At 44.8% G+C, this 22,300-nt stretch overlaps 1 protein-coding gene across 1 annotated transcript in view; it reads right to left on the minus strand.

Annotated features, from left to right (window-relative positions):
• Nucleotides 1-22,300, minus strand: part of ATAD2B (ATPase family AAA domain containing 2B) — a 610,472-nt gene that overhangs the window by 431,031 nt on the left and 157,141 nt on the right. Inside the window, exons 7-8 of the mRNA XM_029596002.1 lie at nucleotides 21,430-21,546; nucleotides 5,614-5,689 (exon numbers count right to left, since the gene is read on the minus strand). Coding sequence (XP_029451862.1) covers nucleotides 5,614-5,689; nucleotides 21,430-21,546 — 193 coding nt within the window. The remainder of the gene's footprint in view (nucleotides 1-5,613; nucleotides 5,690-21,429; nucleotides 21,547-22,300) is intronic.

The raw sequence follows: 22,300 nt of genomic DNA on the forward strand, positions 1-22,300 counted from the left end.
AGCCTAAATTTGGCTTCCAGAACCTCCCTCCCACATTTTCCTACGTCGTTGGTACCCACATGAACCACGACAGCCGGCTCCTCCCCAGCACTGTCTAAAATCCTATCTGGGTGACGCGTGAGGTCCGCCACCTTCGCACCAGGTAGGCATGTTACCAGACGATCCTCACGCCCACCAGCCACTCAGCTATCTACATTCCTAATAATCGAATCACCAACTATGACGGCCGATCTAACCCTTCCCTCCTGGGCAGTAGGCCTTGGGGAGATATCCTCAGTGCGAAAGGACAATGCATCACCTGGAGAGCAGGTCCTTGCTACAGGATCCTTTCCTGCTGCACCTGATTGGTGCCATAATGCCTTGGACAGCATTCTATCGCCATATTGCTGGGTTGGATGCTTGGTTGGAAGACCTTTCTCCTATGCTCTAACTCAGGGGTCGGGAACCCATGGCTCGCGAGCCAGATATGGCTCTTTTGAGGGCTGCATCTGGCTCGCAGACACGTGTCGCCATACTTCGCGGTTCCCCGCTGACCCAGCTGCTCCCCGGTCCTCCGCCGCCCGGGGCTTAAAATGCTGTCAGCCCGGGCGGAACGCGGCAGGACAGCTGGAGTCAGCGGCACCGGCGTGCTCTCTTCTCCTCCCCCCCCCGCGGCCCGGAAGAGGAAGTGGAGAGCATCGGGTGCCTGCGCGGGAAGAAGAGACCACACTAGCGTGGTCTCTTCTTCCGCGCAGGCACCCGATGCTCACCACTTCCTCTTCCGGGCCGCGGGGGGGAGGAGAAGAGAGCACGCCGACTGGAGTCATCCGGGTGCCTGCGCGGGAGTCAACGGGTGTCAGCCGGGTGCCAGCGCTGGAGTCATCGGGTGCCTGCGCGGGTCTTCCCGCGCAGGCACCCGATGCTCTCCACTTCCTCTTCCTTCCGGGCCGCGGGAAGAAGAGAGCACGCCGGTGCTCTCTTCTTCCCGCGGCCCGGAAGAGGAAGTGGAGAGCATCGGGTGCCTGCGCGGGAAGAAGACTGCAGCGCGGCTCGGAGGAAAATGAAAATCTTCAACCGCGGCCGATGGGACTCCGCCTTCGCCTCCACGAGGGCTGAAAATGAAGGAGGTTAGCGTTGGGAGGTGGCTGCTGCTGCCGCGAGTTCCCGGGGGGGGGGGGGGGGGGGGGGAGAGAGAGAGTGAATGAGCGAGCAAGCATGTGTGTTTGAGATCCTGTGTGTGTGAGTGAGAGATTGCATGTATGTGAATGATTGAGAGCCTGTATATGTGAAAGAGAGTATGTCTGTGATTGAGATCCTGCCTGTGAGAGAGAGAGCATGAATGTAAGTTTACCATTGGGAACCTGTATGTGTAAGTTTGTAATTGAAAACCTGTTTGTTTGAAAGAGTATGTGTGTATGATTGAGATCCTTTGTGTGTGAGAGAGATCATGTGTATGTATGATTAAGAGCCTGTGTGTATAAGTAAGAGAGAGATCATGTGTGTCTGTGTCTGATTGACAGCTGGTTTAGGTGATGGAGCATGTGAGTATGTGATTGAGAGCCTGTGTTTAAATGAGAGAGAGAGACCATGTGTGTCTGTGTGATTGAGAGCTGATTTAGGTGAGGGAGCATGTGAGTATGTGATTGAGAGCCTGTGTTTAAATGAGAGAGAGAGACCATGTGTGTCTGTGTGATTGAGAGCTGATTTAGGTGAGGGAGCATGTGAGTATGTGATTGAGAGCCTGTGTTTAAATGAGAGAGAGAGACCATGTGTGTCTGTGTGTGATTGAGAGCTGATTTAGGTGAGGGAGCATGTGAGTATGTGATTGAGAGCCTGTGTGTAAATGAGAGAAAGAGAGGACATGTTTGTAAGCATGTGAATGAGAGTCTGTGTGTGAGAGAAAAAGACAGCATGTATTTATGTGATTGAAAGCCTGTGTGTGTGTAAGCGTGAAAAGATAGACAGCATGTGTGTAAATGTGTAATTAAGAGCCTATATAAGTGAGAGAGAAAAAACATTTGTATATGTGAGTGACTGAGAGCATGTGTGTATAGGTGTGTCATTGAGAGCCAGTGTGAGAGAGAGCGCTGGTATGTGACTGAGAGAGGAGAAAGTTCCAAGCAAACCACCCCACCTCCTGCTAATTCAGAACAATCTCAGGACACCTGGATATCAAACGTTCCCATGTATGCAGAGCAAAAAAATTTTTGTATCCTTATTATTTTTCATTACTGGATCTTTGTGTCTGCTATTTTGAAATATTTTGTTGGTATCTGGAAATGTTTTATATGAGTTTTTAATTATTGGATATTCCACTCATCAGCTGTTTCGAAATATGTTCTTTTTGTTAGTACAGTTTTACTGCTGATGATTTTATATTTCTTGATTTGTTTTATAAGGATGTGTGATGTTTCTTTTTTCCTTTGTTACACTGCATACAGAGACTCTGGCTTGTTGCAGTTTCCAATTCAGTTTTTGTCTGCATGCTTCTTGTTATGCGTTTTGGTCTCTTTATTCTATGTTAGGTGAGGGACAGCACGTGATTCAGGTGAGGTTTTCTGCTGGCGTGTAGTTTCTGTGTAGGACTCTATAGCAGCCTGACTTGGTCCGTTTTCCTAATAGGAGATGTATTGGTGTCTTAAGGCCTGGTGTAATATTTTCAGAGACTTATTGTACTTTAAAAGTGTGATCTTACATAAAATGCACACATTTACTTGTATTTAGTTTTAAACATATTGTATGGCTCTCATGGAATTACATTTTAAAATATGTGGCGTTTATGGCTCTCTCAGCCAAAAAGGTTCCTGACCCCTGCTCTAACTCAATGTTTCCCAATGAGTGTGTCATTGCAATGTGCCTTCAGATCTGATCAGGCGTGTCATGGAAAAGTCTCCACTGATGTTCAGAACCAGACTAGCACTTGTGATCTGCTCTCAGCATCTCACAGCAACAAGAGTCACCAGGGGTGATTCTTAAATGTGTAGGAGCTCCTTAGTGAGAACAGGTATAACCATGTATGCCACCTCTTCCTAGCTACAGCATGAGCACCGGAATGTGGTAATTAATGGGTAGTATACAGGGCATTGATAGCCAGGCCCCACTTTCTGTGGCACATGAGGTATACCCAGCACCTCCTCATCGTTCCCCCTCCTAAACATTTTCCTTTGAGTCCTTCTAGCCTCTTTCTTATCCCAGCCTGAGTGAAACAGGGAGAGCATGCACTCAGTATTGGATATAACTCATTCTGAATGTTAGGATCTGCAACCACATGCAGCAGCCAAGGCAACTAACCAAACCAGCTGCCCACATCACACAGATTTCTACCTTCTCCTGCACTTGTATATAGAGGGAACTGGCCCATTGTGATGACTTCATGTGTGTCTCTGCTCTCTCTCTTCCTTTGTTTTAAAATTTGGAAGAGAGACTGGCAGGGCTTTCGGTGTTTCCCTAGTTTTTCTTTTGGCCATATGAATCTTCTCTATGTCTGCATTGCCAGCTCTGTGGAGGATGGTGTGCCACACAATATTTTTGTAGATGTGCTAAGGAATTGAAAAGGATGAGAAACACTGTTCTAACTTTCATAAGCTTCATGTACCACTAGATGGCATGGAAGCCAAAAGAATTAACCAGCCATTGCTTTTTTTTCTCTGGTGGTGAAATGGAAAATGAAAATACTGCTTTAAAAAAAAAAAAAAAAAAAAAAAAAAAAAAGAGGGGGGAAGGAACTATGAAATTCTATTAGAATGCACTCTTCAGGAGTGGTTCAGTAACTAACTAGTAGTTTCATGCCCTGCCATGAGGATCCCAGGTTCAATTCCTAAATTAGGCTTTCCATATCCTGAGACAGCTAAAATGATGTTGTTATTACATTTATTTAACTGTTTCTCTGAAATGATTGGGAAAAAAGTCACAAATTGCATCAAATGCCCACAGGTGATTGGCACAGGCTGTATTAAATGACATTCTGTAACATCACAGCTATATTGAACCAAAGGGATCCAGAGTAGTAGTTCTGCAACACTTCCAAACTTTTGGATGCATAGAATAGCATAGAGACAAACATAGTATCAGAATTCAAGAAAGCATAAAAGGTAAGTGTGTATTTTATGTATTTTTGTTATTTTGCCTTATTTGAGGTTGAAGGAATACTGTTATATTGTGGTGAAACAGGGGCTTTGCTTGCTTTGTAGTTTATTGTTCTGCCGTGACACTTTTCCCCAGAGAGCTCATTTCTTGTGTGCTGGCCTGCAGTCAGTGTTTGACCTCTGCACTGGAGTTCAAGCAGAGGCTTTGGATGGTGCATTGAGTGAAGGTGGCTTGATCAGCATACACATCCCAGCAATCCTGAGTAAATGTAATACTGAAATACCCTGTAGTGAAATTGGCCAGAAAGATTTTCTTCCCTCCAAGCCCTGTACAAGCCTGCCTGCACCTGCACACATGCTCCTACACTGGCAACCTTCCACCCATCATTTGGGTTCCTGCTTACCTCTGGGCAAGTTCTCCGCCCGTAAGCTTATCCCCTTGTGGTTTCTAGAGACACTGGGACCCCACACAACCCGAGGGTCGCACGGTTTCTAGAAAAAACACTCGCAGATCAAATGCCATACCAGGATCATTAGTCAGTCCAAGATAGGCAGAGCTAACAAACTAGTAAGTTAAGAAAACATGGGACCAGAGATCGGATAAAAGATTTAAACTGCAAACAGAAACAGGTAAAACAAAAATTAAACAGTAGAAATTAGCTAAACACTTTTCTCTACTTCTGGGGAGGTCAGGAAAAAGGCTGTGCACATAAGCTGGCCCTGCAGAGAGAGGGGGGGGGAGAGAGAGAGAGAGAGAGAGAGAACTTGCCCGTCTCAGCTGGAAGTACACAGGAAGCAGAGCGCTGTGATGAGGCCCTGTACAGCTTATGTGCACAGCCTTTTTCCTGACCTCCCCTGAACTAGTTAAGTAGAGAAAAGTGTTTACCTAATTTCTACTGTTTAATTTTTGTTTTACCTGTTTCTGTTTGCAGTTTAAATCTTTTATCCGATCTCTGGTCCCATGTTTTCTTAACTTACTAGTTTGTTAGCTCTGCCTATCTTGGACTGACTAATGATCCTAGTATGGCATTTGATCTGCGAGTGTTTTTTCTAGAAATTGTGCGACCCTCGGGTTGTGTGGGGTCCCAGTGTCTCTAGAAACCACAAGGGGATAAGCTTGCGGGCGGAGAACTTGCCCAGAGGTAAGCAGGAACCCAAATGATGGGTGGAAGGTTGCCAGTGTAGGAGCATGTGTGCAGGTCCAGGCGGACTTGTACAGGGCTTGGAGGGAAGAAAATGGCAATAGGATTACCCTGCGTGGGTATTATGGGTGGTGCTGTGGCGTTACATGACATATATATAATCTTTAAAATTTTACTTGTATGCCATAAAGACAGGGAAGGTGATTTAGAAGAACTAAAAATAAAATAAATGCTGAGGACCCTTCATTGTGGGGAACTGAAGGTAAATGTGCAACTCAAGTAGGTCTTTGGTATCGAAACAGAAGGGACAATATCCAGACTACATAGGATTTGCAATCCTTATCTGCCATCATATTGCATGTTTAAAGCAAAAGAACATATAAAAAGTATATTAGGCTTAACCTTACCTGATATGGCTTCTTCTTGCAGGAGATCTGTGAGTATCAAACAAAGTGGTTTGTCTCTTTCTCTGATGTGCTGGCACTGATAAAGAAAAAGATAAATTTATAAGAGCAAAAAGCAAGTTTGCATACTTGTAAACAGGGTTATTTGTAGACAGCAGAATCAATTAGCCATAACACGTGGATGACTATTTGACAGCACCAACACAGACTCAACTCTCAGTAAAGACTCGACTGAGAATGCTCAGGAGTTCCCACATGCACATATTGCCTAGCAAGAACCTTGATGTCTTCCACATCTTTAGGATTTAGCGAGGTAGATGATTCTCCAGAGAGGTGGGTGGGTATTATGCATGGCTAATTCATCCTGCTGTTTACAGAGAACCCTGTGATTAGGTAAGAAAACTTGCTTTCTCTGCTGATAAGCAAGCATGAATCAGCAATAATGCATAGGGAGTCCCAAACTGACGGGTTGCATTGCAAAGCACATACTTAAAAGTTAGCACAAACTAACTTTGGACAAGTGGTTCTGTGCAGCCTGTACACCTAGTGGACCACTGGGTGAACAGGCTGCACAGAACCGCTTGTTCAAAGTTAGTCTCCTTGAGATATGAAGTCCAGACAACAGTGGGATATGAGGGTTTGAACAGATGACCAAAGGTCTTCAACAGAAGAGGCCCTGAGATGAGCAGCTGAAGCTGCCATGCCTCTCACTTGATGAGCCTTGACAGTCTGCAATCCGTCAGCCAACCAGTATATAACAGACTATATACAGTCGTCTATCCAATTAAACAGTTTGTTTGATTACTGCCCTTCCAAATCTATTGGGATTAAAGGCCATGTACAGTTGAGAAGCTTGACTGTGAGGTTGAGTCCTCTTTAGATAATAAGCCAGGGCTCTCTTATTGTCCAAGATGTGAAGAGCCCATTCTCCTTCATGTGCATGGTTTTGGAAAAAATATAGACAGCACAATAGCTTGATTAATGACACAGATACCACTTTTGAAAGGAACTTGGAGTGATTTCACAGAACCAAGCTATTATGAAAAAACTGACAGTATGGTGAATATGAAATCCAAAGTCCATAGTACATTTACTCTTCACACCAAAGTGACAGCCACTAGCAATACTTTACATGTGAAAAACTTCAAGTCCACCATCTCAGGAGGTTCAAAATGAGGTTTTATGAATTGAGCTAGCATTATATACTGAGATCCCAAAACACTGGAGGTTTGCTGACCAGAGGTTCAGAATATCATCGTTCCTTTACGAATGTTATAAATAATCGGCAGTAGAACTGTTATAAATCAGCCCTTGCACCAAAGTATGTATGAGGATAGATGACTGTAAGTGGTTTATCTAGAAAAGAGAATAGAGCAAGGAAAACCATATCATGAATTTTAGTATGTTGCATCATTGTTGTTGGATATGAAAGCCTGTTGTATTTTGCATGCACATTTTATTTTTTTATTTTGTTTGTAATATTTGCTTCAATAAAGAAATATTTATATATTTATATATATATATATATATATATATATATATCTATCTATATCTCATAGGTCTTTCATGAATTTTGATACTAAGGGGTTGAAAGAGATTAGGGCCCCTTCCACTTGCGAATGATACATTGTAATGGCACTGGGATGAACTTTGACTGAAGAGGTACTAAGGCCTAAGGATGAAAGGCAGAACAGATACTGAAACAAGTCCTTCGACCTCAGGAGAAGGGATCCAGCTGGCTTGACTTACGCCAAGTTGAAAATCTTTTGAAAGCATAGAATCTTTTCATTGAAGATTTCCTAGCAGAAATCAATCATCTTCTGTTGAGGAATAAGGAAGAGACTGCTGCACACTCCACATCTATGCCATGAGGGCTAACGATAGCAGGTTTGGGTGGCAGAGCCTGACTTCTTCCTGTGCAATAAAAGTTGGAGATGTTCCCAATGGAACTAGAAATTGAATAGACAGACGAGACAGATACATTTTGCTGTCAATAGGCTGGTGTAGCGAGGATTATTTTCACCTTGTCCGAAAAGAGCTTCTGGGCCGTCCCGGTAATTAGAGGAATCAGTGTGTATGAAGAGAGTAGACAGATATTCCAGTGTAGCACAAAAGTGTCAGTAAGTGATTTGTAACTGCTCGGATGCATGCAGAACTTCAACTTTTCTGTTTTCTGAGGTGAACAGATCGATAACCAGACTTCCCCAGCAATAAATAAATCATCTTATATTCCTTGATCGAGGGACCACGTGTGTAGTTCTAACACGCTGGTGAAGCAATCTACCAATGTACTCTGGATTCCCAGAAGGTAGATTGCCTGGAGATGGGCACTGCAATGTCCTGCCCATGATCAAATTCAGAGGGCCTACTAGCAGAGGGCACAGGAGCCTGTACATACTTGCTTTTTATGTAGAGCATGGCTCTTTGTTTGTCCATCTAGATAAAAATTCTCTTTCCTGAAAGATGATGAGAGAAGCCCTAAGAGCATAGTAGATGACTTACAGCTGCAGGTGGTTGAGTTCTTGATGACTCAAACAGGGACAATAATCTTTGGGTCCACACCACACCAGTGTACATCCCACCCCTGACAGACAGTCACCTGATGTGAGAGACTCACATTTAGAACTTCTAGAGTCATCCACCACTGAAGGGATGCTCTCATCCCAGGGTCTCAGAGATTTGGTAGAATAATGGCTCAGAATTGATTCCATTGACTTCAGAGGTTCCCTGAAGGCTCTGCATGTACAGGCAAGTCAGAGGAACCACACAAATCACAGAAGCCATGTGTTTGAGAAAGTCCGGGTCCAACCTAACTCATGCTCAGTCCTTGCAAAGGAGTGATTTTAGGAGGCCCTTCAGAAACGCAGCTCTTCTGATAGGGAGAAATGCCTTTTCTTGAAGCGAGTCTATCCAGGCTCCTATAAACTGAAATCTTTGAGCTGGAACTAAGTTTGACTTAAAGTTAAGCAGAAAACCCAGGGACTGGAGGGACCATAAGTTCTTCTTCAGGGACCTCAGAAATCCTGATAGGGATGGACCCATCATCAGCCAATTATCCAGGTACGGGAACACACAGACTCCCTGCTGACAAAGCTATACTGTCACTACTGCAAAGCATTTTGAAAACGCCCTCAGGCTGCCAAAAGGCCAAAGGAGAGCACCTTTTACTGGAAGTGCGCTCTTCCTCACTTCTGGAGTAATTCCAATGTATGGAGTGAATGAGGACTAAGCATCAGCATCTTTCAGATCCAGAGCGCAAATACAATCCTTTGGTTGAATGAAAAGGAGAACTGAATGGAGCAAGGGTGGCCAAACTATTTTAACTGGGGCCACATTATTGACTCCCATTTGTAACTGGGGCTGCATTAATGGATATCATTTGTAACAGGGGCCTGGGGGGCAAGTCGCTCTTGGAGATCCTCTGGGCTCCCTTTCACTCACTGGCACACCTCCCTCTCTCACATCATCTGGCACACACCCCTCCCTCTCTCAAATACCTCTCTTCCCCCCTCACTACTTCTACCACAGACGGTGGAGCCAGGGATCCTGCTCTTTAGCTCTGCTTATATCTATGTCCACATTGTCCTTCCCTTGGATGGTCCCCACTTGCATTAGTGAGATATTTAATTTCCCTGCACCTTGGTGAAAATAAAATCTCACTAGAACATAAGCAATGAAATAAAGTATATACAGTTAAGCCTCAGGTGAAGATGTGTCACAAAGACCATGGAATGGGATGTTGAGACAGGATGAACTGTACATTTGGAAGCATTTTTCATATTCTAGATTTCACTCCATGGGTGCAAAATTCTTCCTGAAATCCATGTCTATAGCCAAAGCTACATGTAGATGCTTTCAGTAGGAGAGAGTACTACAGCTAACCTGAATAAGAAAGGCATCAGGATTTCACTGACTTGACCACTCCATGACACAGTCCATGACCCACATCTCCAAAAAAAGACATGAGTGCACTTTGGGATGAGGGAAAGGCCATACTGCATCTGGCTTGCAATAAACCAATCACCATACACTTGCCCAAAAACAAACGTAATCTGGGGACTATCAAACTAAATCCCAAAGCACAGAAACACCTTGTTCCCACTCAACTTGCCAATGCATGTAGATCCTCACCCCAACATGGAGAGATTACTCCGTTTTGGACCAGAGTGCAGTAATATATATATATATATATCTATATATATATATATATATATATATATATATATAGATAGAGAGAGAGAGAGAGAGAGAGACTCTTACTAAGATTAAATATAATAAGTTAATAAAGTAAAGTTGGACCTGTGCGAGAATGCAGTTTGTGGGTGATATAAACTGTACTCTAGAGGGTCCTACAAAGAAATTCTTTGGTGTGATAAAATAAACTAAAAAATATAAAAAATATATAACTGGGTGACTAGGTGTTTTTGTGCTTTGCAATAAACCAAAACAGTACAATGCCAACTGAAGCATCAACAGGCTACTTCGAAGCCCCAGTTTTCATCACTGCAAAGTCAGCATAAGTTCTCTCATCAATGCCTTTATTAGTGATATTGTGGAAGGACTACAAGAGAAAGTATGTCCAATTACACATGACACGAAAATCTGCAACAAAAAAGTCAAGTCAGCAGAGATAAATAAAATGAAAGAAGACTTTAAAAACTGGAAAACTGTTAAGGATCTGAATGGACTATAATGAAAAAGGAGACTCATGCATCACTAATCCAAAGGTCACATATGAACTGAGAGAAGGAAAAATGGGCAGCCAAACATGAAAGGGCTTTGGAGGCCATCATCTCCAATAACCTTAAGATAGCCAACCAGTGCATCAAAGCCTTGGGAAGAGCTAACAGAATGGATGCATAGCGAGAGGCATTACAAGTAGGAAGGAGGCAACAATGTTATATCTGTACAGATCTCTGGTCACATACTACCTTAAGTATTATGTCCAGCTCTGGAGATATTTACAATGTACAAAAGGACATTAAAATGATGGAGATAATTCAAAAGGTAGTCAATAAAATGCTATGAAAGCAGCATTAGAAGTTTTACAACGAGAAACAGAACAAAGATGTGATCTCTTGAAAATAAATGTTCAAATATCTACCAGATTTTAATAAGGTACTAAAAAGATAGCATTTTCTATAACATAACAGTTCAAGGATAAACAGTCACCATATAAAGCTGGAGGATATCAAGCTTAAAAAGAGCATGAGAAAATACTTTTTCACTGAGAGAATGGTAAACACTTCATACGGACTTCCAAGACCAAGAAGAAGGAGCCTAAACCAGTGACAAAATTCAAGCATATTTGGAAAAGATACAATGGAAATTTAGAGGCAGGATAAGCAAGGAACGAGACCACATACTAAAGCAACACCACAGGCAGTTAATAACATATATATTGAATGGACCAAGTACTCCTTATTAGCCAGCATCTTCTATTTTCTTAAGCCAAAAAAACCTCAGTGCATGTACTGGCAGAAGTCAACAGTCATAATCCATTACTATCTGTGAAGCAGGGGTCATTTAGGTAGTCATCACCTTATTTATCATCATGGCACAAGGAACATGCAAGTCAACATCAACATGAACATGACCAGAGACAACATGGATCAACATCTGGAACATGGTCCAGGGCATCCCAGAAGCACAGCACATATGATGCAAGACAAAATGAAGCAAGTACTGCTAGGAAACCTGATGAGTTAAGGCAACCTTGACCTCTAGGCCATGAGGGCTGCCTCAGTTCCAACTCACTTAGCATTAAGGAGTCATGAACAGAGAGCAGCTGAAGTTCAGCAGGAAAGGAAGGGAAGTCCTCTTTGTGCCACTATGAAACATGAGTAACATCCTCTATGTCTGAAATCTCCAAGTCATGTGTCAAAGGCATACAGCACCAATGCAGGATTCAGTTGACATCAATGCTTTTGCTCCTCACATATCAAATTCTTTGAGCTTTTCACAGCAGATAATCTTTTAAGGCTCTACTCTCACATTGAAGCATCAAATTCCTTTAGATCTATTTAAACAAACTAGAATTACAAGCTTATTGCTTCAAAGACCCTGAGGTCTTGTATCCATACCAAATCACACTGGAAATAATCCTGGTAGACCTTGTCCCACCAAAACTTAAAGACTCAATGAGACAACATTGATATCTTACACTAAGAAATACTGTGACCTGTTCCTAGACAATAACACCATCTCTTGAACATCTGTAAGGGAAATCTTGTAAACAAGAAGCAATTTCTGAAACTGATGGCCTGACTTTGAAGGTACCACATCGCACAAATGAATAAAACAAAACTGAAAGAACAACTTTCTTTTTTCAAAAGGACTGAAATGAAAAAATAAAAAAACTGAAGTAGCCAATAGGGATGTGCAGCCAGAAAGTATTCGTTGCATTCGGGATATGTATTCGTCGGGGCCCAGATACGTTGCATTCATTCAATGGTGCCCCAATACTTTGATACATGTATTCGTTTTCCGGTTCCCATTAAAGTCAATGGGGGAAGTATTTACAGCCTATTTTTGGCTGCAGAATTGGGGTTTTCTTATCAATTTTGATGAAACTTCTGGGGAGCAATCATCAGAACAACAAAACAGCTCCAAGGAACTTAGACTGTGGCAAAGTGGCACCAAAGTGGCATGAATAGCCTAAGGTACTTTAAAGGGGCAAAGGGGTACCAGGAGTGGCAAGAAGAGTGCTTTAATAGAGGCACAAAACAGCAGCGAGAGTGTCAAAAACACACCACAGCTTCAAAAGAGAGCACCGATAAGAGATGCATGAACCCTCGAAGGCAGCACGACAGGCAAAGCGGCAAGACAAGTGGCATCGACATCCTACAGCACAATGAAGGAGGAACATAGCAAGCAGAAAGACTAGCACCAACACACTGAGCAACAATGATAGTGGCCAGAACACCACAAGGAGTTGAGTGAGTCATCTGGTGTATGGCAGCAAGGCACAGAGGCAGAGGGTAGATACAGGCTGGCTAGACCCGGGGAGAATTCCCTTTCCTTTGTGCAGGAAAGGGCTCCCTAGAATGGGTTCGCCCCTAGAGTGGGGTGTTTCTGTTGGCTTCTAGTGAGCTCTCGCTGGTCTTTTAAAATCTGGTAGAGTTAGCAGATATACAAAAGATAATTTTCAAGGCCAAGGCGGAGGAGGTTACCATGTAAACAGCGGTTCAACATGGGTCAGAGGGTAGATACAGGCTGGCTACACCCAGGGAGAGTTCCCTTTCCTTTGAACCAGGAAGGGCTTCACGGAATGGGTTGGCCCTTAGAGTGGAGCACAAGCCTTCAAAGCGTGGCGACCTGGAGCAGGGTCTCACTGTGAGCATGGTCTCACTGTGTTGTGTTTGCCACAGTCTAAGTACCTTGGAGATCTTTTCTTGTTCTGAACATGGGTCAACAGGTGGTAAGAGATAGGCTGCAACAACAGGGAGAGTTCTCGTTCCTTTGAGCAGGAAAGGGCTCCCTGGAATGGGTTGGCCCAGAGAGTGTATAATAGTACAAATTGTTAGGATTTAAGCATTTGCAAACAGATCATGACTTCATAAGCAAGCTGGAGGAAGTTCTCTTCTCTGCCCTGAAACTAAAGAAAAGTGTTTGTTTTATTTAAGGATCCATGCTATGAAGGATTACTAGTTTGAATTTCCAGAGACTGAGGTTTCCCTTTGCAACGAGGGTTCAGCCGTTAGGACTGGAAATAAGGCCTGGACGAACAGGCACAGCAGTCGAGGACAAAGGTCAAGCCCACGTAGGGACATAAGGCCTGGATGGACAGGCACAGCAGTCAAGGACAGAGGTGAATCCCACCTAGGGACAAAAGGCCTGGACGGACAGGCACAGCAGTCGATGTCAAACCCTTGTAGGGACATAAGGCCTGGATGGACAGGCACAGCAGTCAAGGATAGAGGTGAATCCCACCTAGGGACATAAGGCCTGGACGGACAGGCACAGCAATTTTTTTTTTAATTTATTTATATTCCTCTTTTCACGCTTTTCCAGCACTTCATAGTGGATTACACTCAGGTACTGAAGGTATTTCCCTATCCCCAGAGGGCTAACAATCTAAGTCAAACCCTTGTAGGGACATAAGGCCTGGACGGACAGGCATAGCAGTCAAGGATAGAGGTGAATCCCACGTAGGGACATAAGGCCTGGATGGACAGGCACAGCAGTCGAGGACAGAGGTCAAGCCCACATAGGAACAATAAGGTCTGGACGGACAGGCACAGCAATCGAGGACAGAGTCAATCCCACCTAGGGACATAAGGCCTGGACGGACAGGCACAGCAATCGAGGACAGAGGTGAATCCCACCTAGGGACAAAAGGCCTGGACGGACAGGCACAGCAATCGAGGACAGAGGTGAATCCCACCTAGGGACATAAGGCCTGGATGAACAGGCAAAGCAATAGAAGTCAAACCCTTGTAGGGACATAAGGCCTGGACGAACAGGCAAAGCAATCGAGGTCAATCCCACGTAGGAACATAAGGCCTGGATGGACAGGCAAAGCAATTGAGGTCAATCCCACATAGGAACATAAGGCATGGATGGACAGGCAAAGCAATTGAGGTCAAACCCTTGTAGGGACATAAGGCCTGGATGGACAGGCACAGCAATGCAGGACAGAGTCAATCCCACTTAGGGACATAAAGCCTGGACGGACAGGCACAGCAGTCGAGGACTGAGGTGAATCCCACCTAGGGACATAAGGCCTGGACGAACAGGCAAAGCAGTCGAGGACAGAGGTCAAACCCATGTAGAGATATAAGGTCTGGACGGACAGGCACAGCAGTCAAGGACAGAGGTCAATACCACTTAGTGACATAAGGCCTGGACAGTGGACGGACAGGCACAGCGTTTCAGGTCAGGCCCTTGTAGGGACGTACTGCCTGGACAGTGGATGGTCAGGCACAGCGTTTCAGGTCAGGTACATGTGCTGCAGTGCTTATATTATCTGGAGCATAGGAAGCAGTTGGAGCTGCTGCAAGGCTTTCAATTGCTTTTATTCATCTTGCCATTCACAGGGAAAATTTAGAAACCCAAGCAAAGGCAGGTTTACTTTCAAAAACACTAGCATTTCCATCAACTCTGGTGCCAGCCTTGAGCGGTGAGGGCTCATGATATCCCCTGTCATTGAAAAGACACGTTCACTGGGAACTCTGGTTGGTGGACATGACAGATATCGCTGAGCCACTTTGGCTAGGTGTGGCCAGAGAGTGGACTTGTGTGCCCAATATGCCAGCGGATCTGTCTGCCTGTTCTCTGTCAGCTCTGAGAGATACCGTGTCACTGACAGCTGCGCTGGTGTCTCCTTTGCTTGGGTGGGCTGAGAGTCACTCATGCCAGCTGCTTTCTCTCTCGCCCGTCGCACAACAGATGAATCTTTAAGGGCAACATGCCTTTGGCGTTCTGAAGTGGAGGAGGAGGTACTATCTGTCGCTGACAGAGTGCTGCTCCTGCTTGGGCTAGCAGCAAAACTCTCTAAGTGCCCGCTGTTTCCACCTCTGCTTCACGCATAATCTGTCTCTGCCCGCTCCTGTTCACGGACTTTTGCTAACAGCAGGTCCTTCACCAATAAGAGACAATCGTACTGTAGGGCGAGTTTTCCTTTCACACGGGGATCACAGACTGTGGCGAGCATGTATGTGCTCTGTTCTGTTAAAGGCCTTAATCTCTCTTCCACCTGCTGCTGCAAAACGTCCAGGCAATGCAGCACCTCAACTGTCATTCCCTCTTCCTGTTTAAAGGCCTCCAAATGTTCATCCAGGAAATTAACAATAGGGATGATGTCAGCCAAGGTGGCACTTCTGGAACTCAGCTCCTCCGTGACATCCTTGAAGGGCTGCAGGATTTTTACAAGCTGACTCATGACTAACCAATCATGATGCCCTAGGGGATTCTGCACACCTATGTCCACTGTACCAGAAAGTTCATGAAGGGGTGTCTGCAGCTCCACTAACCTCTCGAGCATCATAAAGGTGGAATTCCACCGGGTGGCAATGTCTTGAATGAAACGCTTGTGAGGCATCTCCAAATCAGTCTGCTTTTGTCATAGAACCTGCCCCACCTTCACACTTCTGTGGAAGTGCACTGCTATGTTCCTGCACTTCTGTATTAACCTATGCAGGTGTTCATTCTCTTTGTCAGTGGAATCCAACCCCAGAGCTGACTTCACTACCAGATGCAGAGTGTGTGCAAAACATCGGATGTTCTTAAAGTGCCCATCGTTTATTGCCTTAACCATGTTTGCACCATTGTCTGTGACAAGGAACCCTGCCTGAGGATTCCTGTCTTGCTGGTGTAATTGCCAGCCCTCCAGCATCTGTCTGACACATGCTAGAATTTTGGCTGCGGTATGGGCCTGGTCCGTCAGGTGGGTGTGCAGTAAAGCCCACCTCCACCCTGATTCTTGTTCAGTAATAGAGCTGCTGGCTGCCCCTGCCTCAGCCAGGTCCCACCAGTGTGCTGTCAGAGAGAGGTAAGAGTGTGCAGCATTCATGGCGGTCCAGATATCGCAGGTGAAATGCACTCTCCCCTCTGCCTTAGCTAGCAGCGCTTGCATGCGACTGCGACACTGCTTGTACAGGCTGGGGATGATCTTTCTGCTAAATGTGGTTCTGGAGGGGACTTTGTAATTTGGAACTACGACCTTCAGAAAACGCTTGAAACCCACATTCTCCACTAACTGCAAGGGCTGGTCATCAAGGGCAAATATTTCCCCAATGCTCCTGGTTACAACTTTTGAGGCTGCCTGCCTCCTACCCCGGGATAGTGTTACCGCACTCCACCTCATTTCCTCCATGGTGGGTTGTCGCTTCTGCCACATGTCAGGGGGTTGCTGGCCTGCCACCTGACTGCTAGAAGAGGATGAGGGCGTGGGCTGACACTGCTGCTTTTGAACCACTTTACGCTGCTTGGAAGGGGTCCCCTGACTGGTACTGCCACCATCCCCAGATGGCAGTACTCTTGTTGGGTGTTGCCTCTTCATATGATGCATCATGCCAAAATTAGATAGATGTCCCATTTGCTTGCCTCTGCTAATATCCCTGCCACAGTAATTACACAGAGCAAAACGTGGGTCATCCGTCACTTTAAAGTGGCTCCAGATCGCAGATGTCTTTCGTGATCCTCCCTTCTCTAAAGCCTTGGGGGTGGATGCTGGCACTAGAGCTGAAGTAGTGGGTGCACCCTGAGAAGCAATACCAGGGGCCTCAGTCACCCTCTGTGCCTGCGCTGACTGCTCTTCCTCCTCCTCCTCCTCATCAGTTTCATCTCTCCCCTGCTGCACTGAAGTGGAGTCTAAGACAGGACTAAGTGATCCTCCCTAAAGCTTCGTCAGCTATTATTCTTCCGTTTCTGATGAGAATCCCCCACAAGATGATTCTTCATCTGAATCAGAAGCAAACAGTGACTGCGCTACATTGTCAACGCTAAGTGTTAGTCGAGACTTCTGTCCCCCTGCTGCTTTTGGGTGTCGACATTTTGTCTGGCATGACTCAGCCTCCCCTTTCCTCACCTCCAAAACTACAGGGTCAGAAACAGGTGGTGACGATGGCGATGCATCATGGTCAGATTTGAATTTTTTCTGGATGGAACTGCCTGTCCCTCCAAAGAGTTTAGATTGCGACAGGTCCCTTTTTAACTTTATTAGGGGAGTGCCACTAGTGTCTTTTGACGTGCCTCTTCTGCCATTCCCAATCACTCGACTACATCTAGCTTTCCCTGACATTATGGATTTAATGTCACTGCCTAGTGCCTACTGGCTGCCCACTGTCACAGTGCCTTGCTATGCACTAATGTAACATGTGTGGTGTGTGCACACCCAAGCAGCTTGCTTGTAAGCACAAAAGAGGCAGACTGGGGATTTCACTGCACAGACCGTCCCAATAATAAAGTTCAGTCTGTTAAGCTACCCACTGCCCACTGAAGCCCAGTGCACAGAGAGACTGAGTGAGTTGAATTTAACAAACTCAGTTTAAAAAAGCAGGAATTGTTGGCACAGCAGGAAAATCGATGAAAAGCAAGTTTGCTTACCGTAAACAGTGTTTCCATAGATAGCAGGATGAATTAGCCATGCTGTCATGGGATCTGTAAATCAGGTCCAGGAGGCGGAGCTTGTCAAAGCAGAGATTAGAGCTTTGCTCTCTGCGGCTGTGCGTGTGTTCCCGCGCAGGAAAGTAACGGAATCTCCTCAGTCTGTGATTAAGCCTTAGTGTAGTCGAAGACTTGGTGACTGCCAGGGAGGAGGGTGGGTCAGCATGGCTAATTCATCCTGCTATCTACGGAAACACCATTTACGGTAAGCAAACTTGCTTTTTCCCGTCGATAGCAGGGCTGAATTAGCCATGCTGTCATGGGAGTCCCAAGCTCCCGATCACGTTGTTTTTGACATATATGTTTGTATGTGATCTTTGACAGTGTGGCAGTCACCGTGGACAGAAGAATAGAGATTGCAGGATTGCTTGCCCTATCTTCGCATCCGTGGCTGCTTGTTGATCAAGGCAGTAGTGAGATGTGAAGGTATGAAGCGATGACCATGTGGCTGCCTTGTACATGTCTATGGGTTGCACATTCCTTTAGGTGTGCCAATGAGACTGCCACTGCTCTGACTTGGTGAGCTTTAAGCTCTGAATGTAGTTGTAGTTTCTGCTTGTCGTAACAAAATTTGATGCACTGCGCTATTCAGCTGGAGATGGTGCATTCAGTCACTGGTAATCCAGGTGCCTTTGGGTCAAAGGAGACAAAGAGTTGAGAAACACCGGAGTCCGAGTTTATCCTTTCTTTATAGTATGCTAAAGCTCTTTTACAATCTAGTGTGTGCAGTAGTTTTTCCCTATCATTTGCATGAGGTTTAGGGAAAAAGGTGGGTAATTCCATGATCTGATTGAGATGGAATTGGGAAACCACTTTTGGTAGGAAGGAAGGGTGAGTTCCCAGAACTACCTTTTGGTGATGAAATTGCAAATATGGAGAATAATGGACCAAGAGCTGCAATTCACTAACTCTCCGTGCTGATGTTACTGCAACCAAGAATACCACTTTCCATGTGAGGTATTTAATATGTGCCGAGTCCATGGGTTCAAATGGGGAAAGCATGAGCTGTTCCAGAACTATGTTGAGGTTCCATAGAACCGGAGGTTTAGATATCGAAGGACGAATGTGAGTTAGCCCCTTAATGAAATGAGATAGTAAGGGGTGATTGGATATAGGAATATTGTTAACTGGTCTATAGCACTGAGATTAACTCTTATGGATGATGTTCCTAGACCCGCTGTATATAGTGTATGAAGATAATCAATGAGCAACTCAGGTGAGCAGTCTAATGGTGGTACACCTTTTGAAGTGCACCATGTAGAGTAACATCTCCATTTATAGCTATAATTTTTCCTCGTTGAGAGTTTCCTGGATTCTAACAAGATGAATTGTGCCGAGGTGGAAACTCCCTGTTCTGTTAGAAGGAGCCTCTCAATCTCCATGCTGTCAAGTTGAGAGATGAGTGTAGCGGGTGTAGAAGCGTCCCTTGATCTTGGCAGAGAAGATCCTGGCGATTCGGTAATTCAATTGGATCCATGATGGATAGTCGGAGAAGGAAACTTTACCACGGTTGCCTCGGCCAAGCCGGGGCTATGAGTATCAGTTGAGTTGTCTGCTATGCACTTTTGAATTGTCCTTGTTATGAGTGGTATGGGAGGAAAGGCGTATAGGAGGCCTGTCGTCCACGGGATAAGGAAGGCATCTTGGGCGATCCTGAATTGGCTTGGTCTTATCGAGCAGAATTTGGGAACTTGAGCATTGATTTCCGTTGCAAAGAGATCTATCGAAGGCGTCCCCCACTGCATGAATATATCTTGGGCTATTTCTGTATTGAGTGCCCATTCGTGACGATGAAAGATGCGGCTTAGCCTGTCCGCTCTTGTATTTGCTACTCTGGTAAGTAGGTTGCTTGTAGATGTATGCAATTTTTGTGAGCATGTTCGAATATCTGCAGGGTCTCCTTGCAAAGGGACCATGAATTGGACCCTCCTTGTTTGTTGATGTAAAACATCGCCAATTGATTGTCCGTGTAGATCATTACCCTGCATCCTTTCAGGTGGTCTTGGAACACTTGTAATGCATTCCGAATCGCTCTGAGTTCCAATAAATTTATTTGCAAGTTTTGTTCCGAGATTGTCCATAACCCTTGTGTTTCGTAAATCTCGAGGTGTGCACCCCAGCCCTTGCGAGACGCATCTGTGGTTAATTCTGCGTTGTGAGGAGGGGAACTGAACAATGCTCTCTTGGACAGGGTGGAGTCTAGGAGCCACCATGTTATATCTTTTCTCATTTCGGCCGTCAACAATACCTTCTGTGCCAATGGTTGCGAGTGCTGTTTCCATTGACGTTTCAAGTCCCATTGCAGGTGTCTCATGTGTAGCCTGGTGTTGGGAACCATGAAATTCGCCGCTGCTATGTGGCCGAGGACTACTAAAACCTGTCTCGCTGAAGGTCTCTGGGTATGGTTCAAGGTATGTAACAGAAGACGGAATTGTGATATTCTGTCGCTTGGTAGGTATGCCCTGTTGCACGTAGTGTCCAGGCATGCTCCTATGAACTGTAACTGTTGTGTTGGTGGTAGGTGTGATTTCTGAAAATTGATCACCAATCCTAATTCTTGCAAGCATTGTATCACTCAATGGAGGTGCTCGAGTAAGATGTTTGGGAGTTGGGGCGATTATGAGCCAATCGTCCAGATATGGAAAGATGGTTTTACCTTGTTGTCTGAGATGAGCCACCACCACTACCATGCATTTCTATGTGAAGACGGTGATCGCTTTCTGCGTTTTATTGTAAACTCTGTCGAAGTAGCTCTCGAAGAGAGGGAAGTACCCGAACGAGGTGGAGTTATCGATGGAGAGGTGGAATGAGACATTTGTGAGGGTCTACGTCATCTCAACTCATGGTGTAGTACATGACGCGTGTGTTCCTGTGTGCTGATTTGGATTTGGCGTATATCTTTCTATGTCTGTGCGCGCCAAAGTTATCAGCGCCAATGTCTCCGGCACCATGTGCACAGCCACATCTGGCGCCGTGTGCGCAGATGTGGTCGGCGCCGTGCGCACAACTGACCGGCGCCGTGCATGCAGATTTTCCCTTCATCTCGCGCATAGTTGTCTTCGGCGCCTTGCACGCAGAAATCTTCTGCGCCATGCGCACAGGGTCCTTCGGCGCCATGCGCACAAGTGTCTTCGGCGCCATGCGCGCAGAAGTGTTGTGCGCCAATAGTTCTTCAGGCGCAGAAGTGTTATGCGCAGTCATAGTTTTATGCGTAGTAGGCATCTTAGGCGCAGGAGTCTTAGGCGCCACGATTTTTGGCGCCGTGTCTCTTGCACCGGCGCTTCTGGCTCTATGGATTGCATAGATTTGCATATAATACAAATCTCTCTCATGCACATTCACTGTGGATATCCTGAAAATCTAACTGGCTATGTATGGCCCAAGGACTGGGTTGAGAACTCCTAATTTCAGCAAGTAAGCAAAGCAAATATAGGCCTTAAAATCATCAAGCAGTCATGCAGAAGCAAATTGTAGGTCTCATTAAAACAAAATAAAAGTCTTGAAATATGGTATGCCTTGATAATACTTAAAAACATGTTTTATATAGTTGGAGTCACTAGGCTGTTTACCCCGAACACCATTCTTCATATTGAACAACTAGATTATTTGTTTTGTTTATTTGGTGTGCTGGAGGATTGTTTTGTTTTTATCTTCTTGAAACTATGTGAAATGTAATGACAATTATTACAACAACTTGGCTGCCTGCAGTACCTATGGGAGGTGCTTGGTATCTTTCCACAGTTTTTCTTTGTCGCAAGTTGTATGGTCTATCATTTTCTTCCCCTTCTGCTTCTTCTACTTCATCTACATCTTCTTCCTCATGAGATTCTAGATCAAAAAGAAATACATACTTTTTTTTAACTACATCCACAGGTTTAACTTCATACTAAATCAAAGATTTGGCTTAGGTAAATACAGATTGTAATGATAATACTTCCCTCTTAAAAACACCACAGGAACATTACGATGAAACTACATGTATAGAATATTGGCATGAATATAAGGATCAGCATTCTTTGAAGCAGACAAACAACGGGACAGGATAGGTTTTGCCCATTTATGAGCAATTTATGTTTTTAAAGAGCCAGCATTTTAACTACAGGGAGGAGGGCCGAAGGCTGGAACAGCAATATGATGAACAGCTCACAATACTACTGAATTGCTGGCCCAGTCTTGTGGTTCAGCTGCAGTGCTGTGTGGCACACAGCATAACTACTTGTCTCCAACCTCTTAAGACAGATAGAGTTTGGAAGTGTTAGAGTTGATATAACAGGGAATGGGGAAGAGACTCGTTTCCCCATTCCACTAAAAAAAATCCAAAAGATAAAACAAAACACATACTGAAGACAAATTCTGACAGCCTGCTCCCACTAGAACAATATTAATGAAACTGACAGAATGTGGCTTTAAAAATACAAATTAAAATAAAGCAAAAGTTTTCTTTCTAAAATAGTTCTTGAATCCTCTCTCACTTTCCAGAGAGAATGCAGACTCAGAGTGGGGAGAGTCACTGAGAGAAAATGATACATTATTTACTTGGGCTTTCTGAGAACTCCATGAATACAAACAAACATATCTGCTG

The sequence above is a fragment of the Rhinatrema bivittatum genome, chromosome 3 (genome assembly GCF_901001135.1).
Source record: "Rhinatrema bivittatum chromosome 3, aRhiBiv1.1, whole genome shotgun sequence".
In the NCBI taxonomy this organism is placed as follows: Eukaryota; Metazoa; Chordata; class Amphibia; order Gymnophiona; family Rhinatrematidae; genus Rhinatrema; species Rhinatrema bivittatum.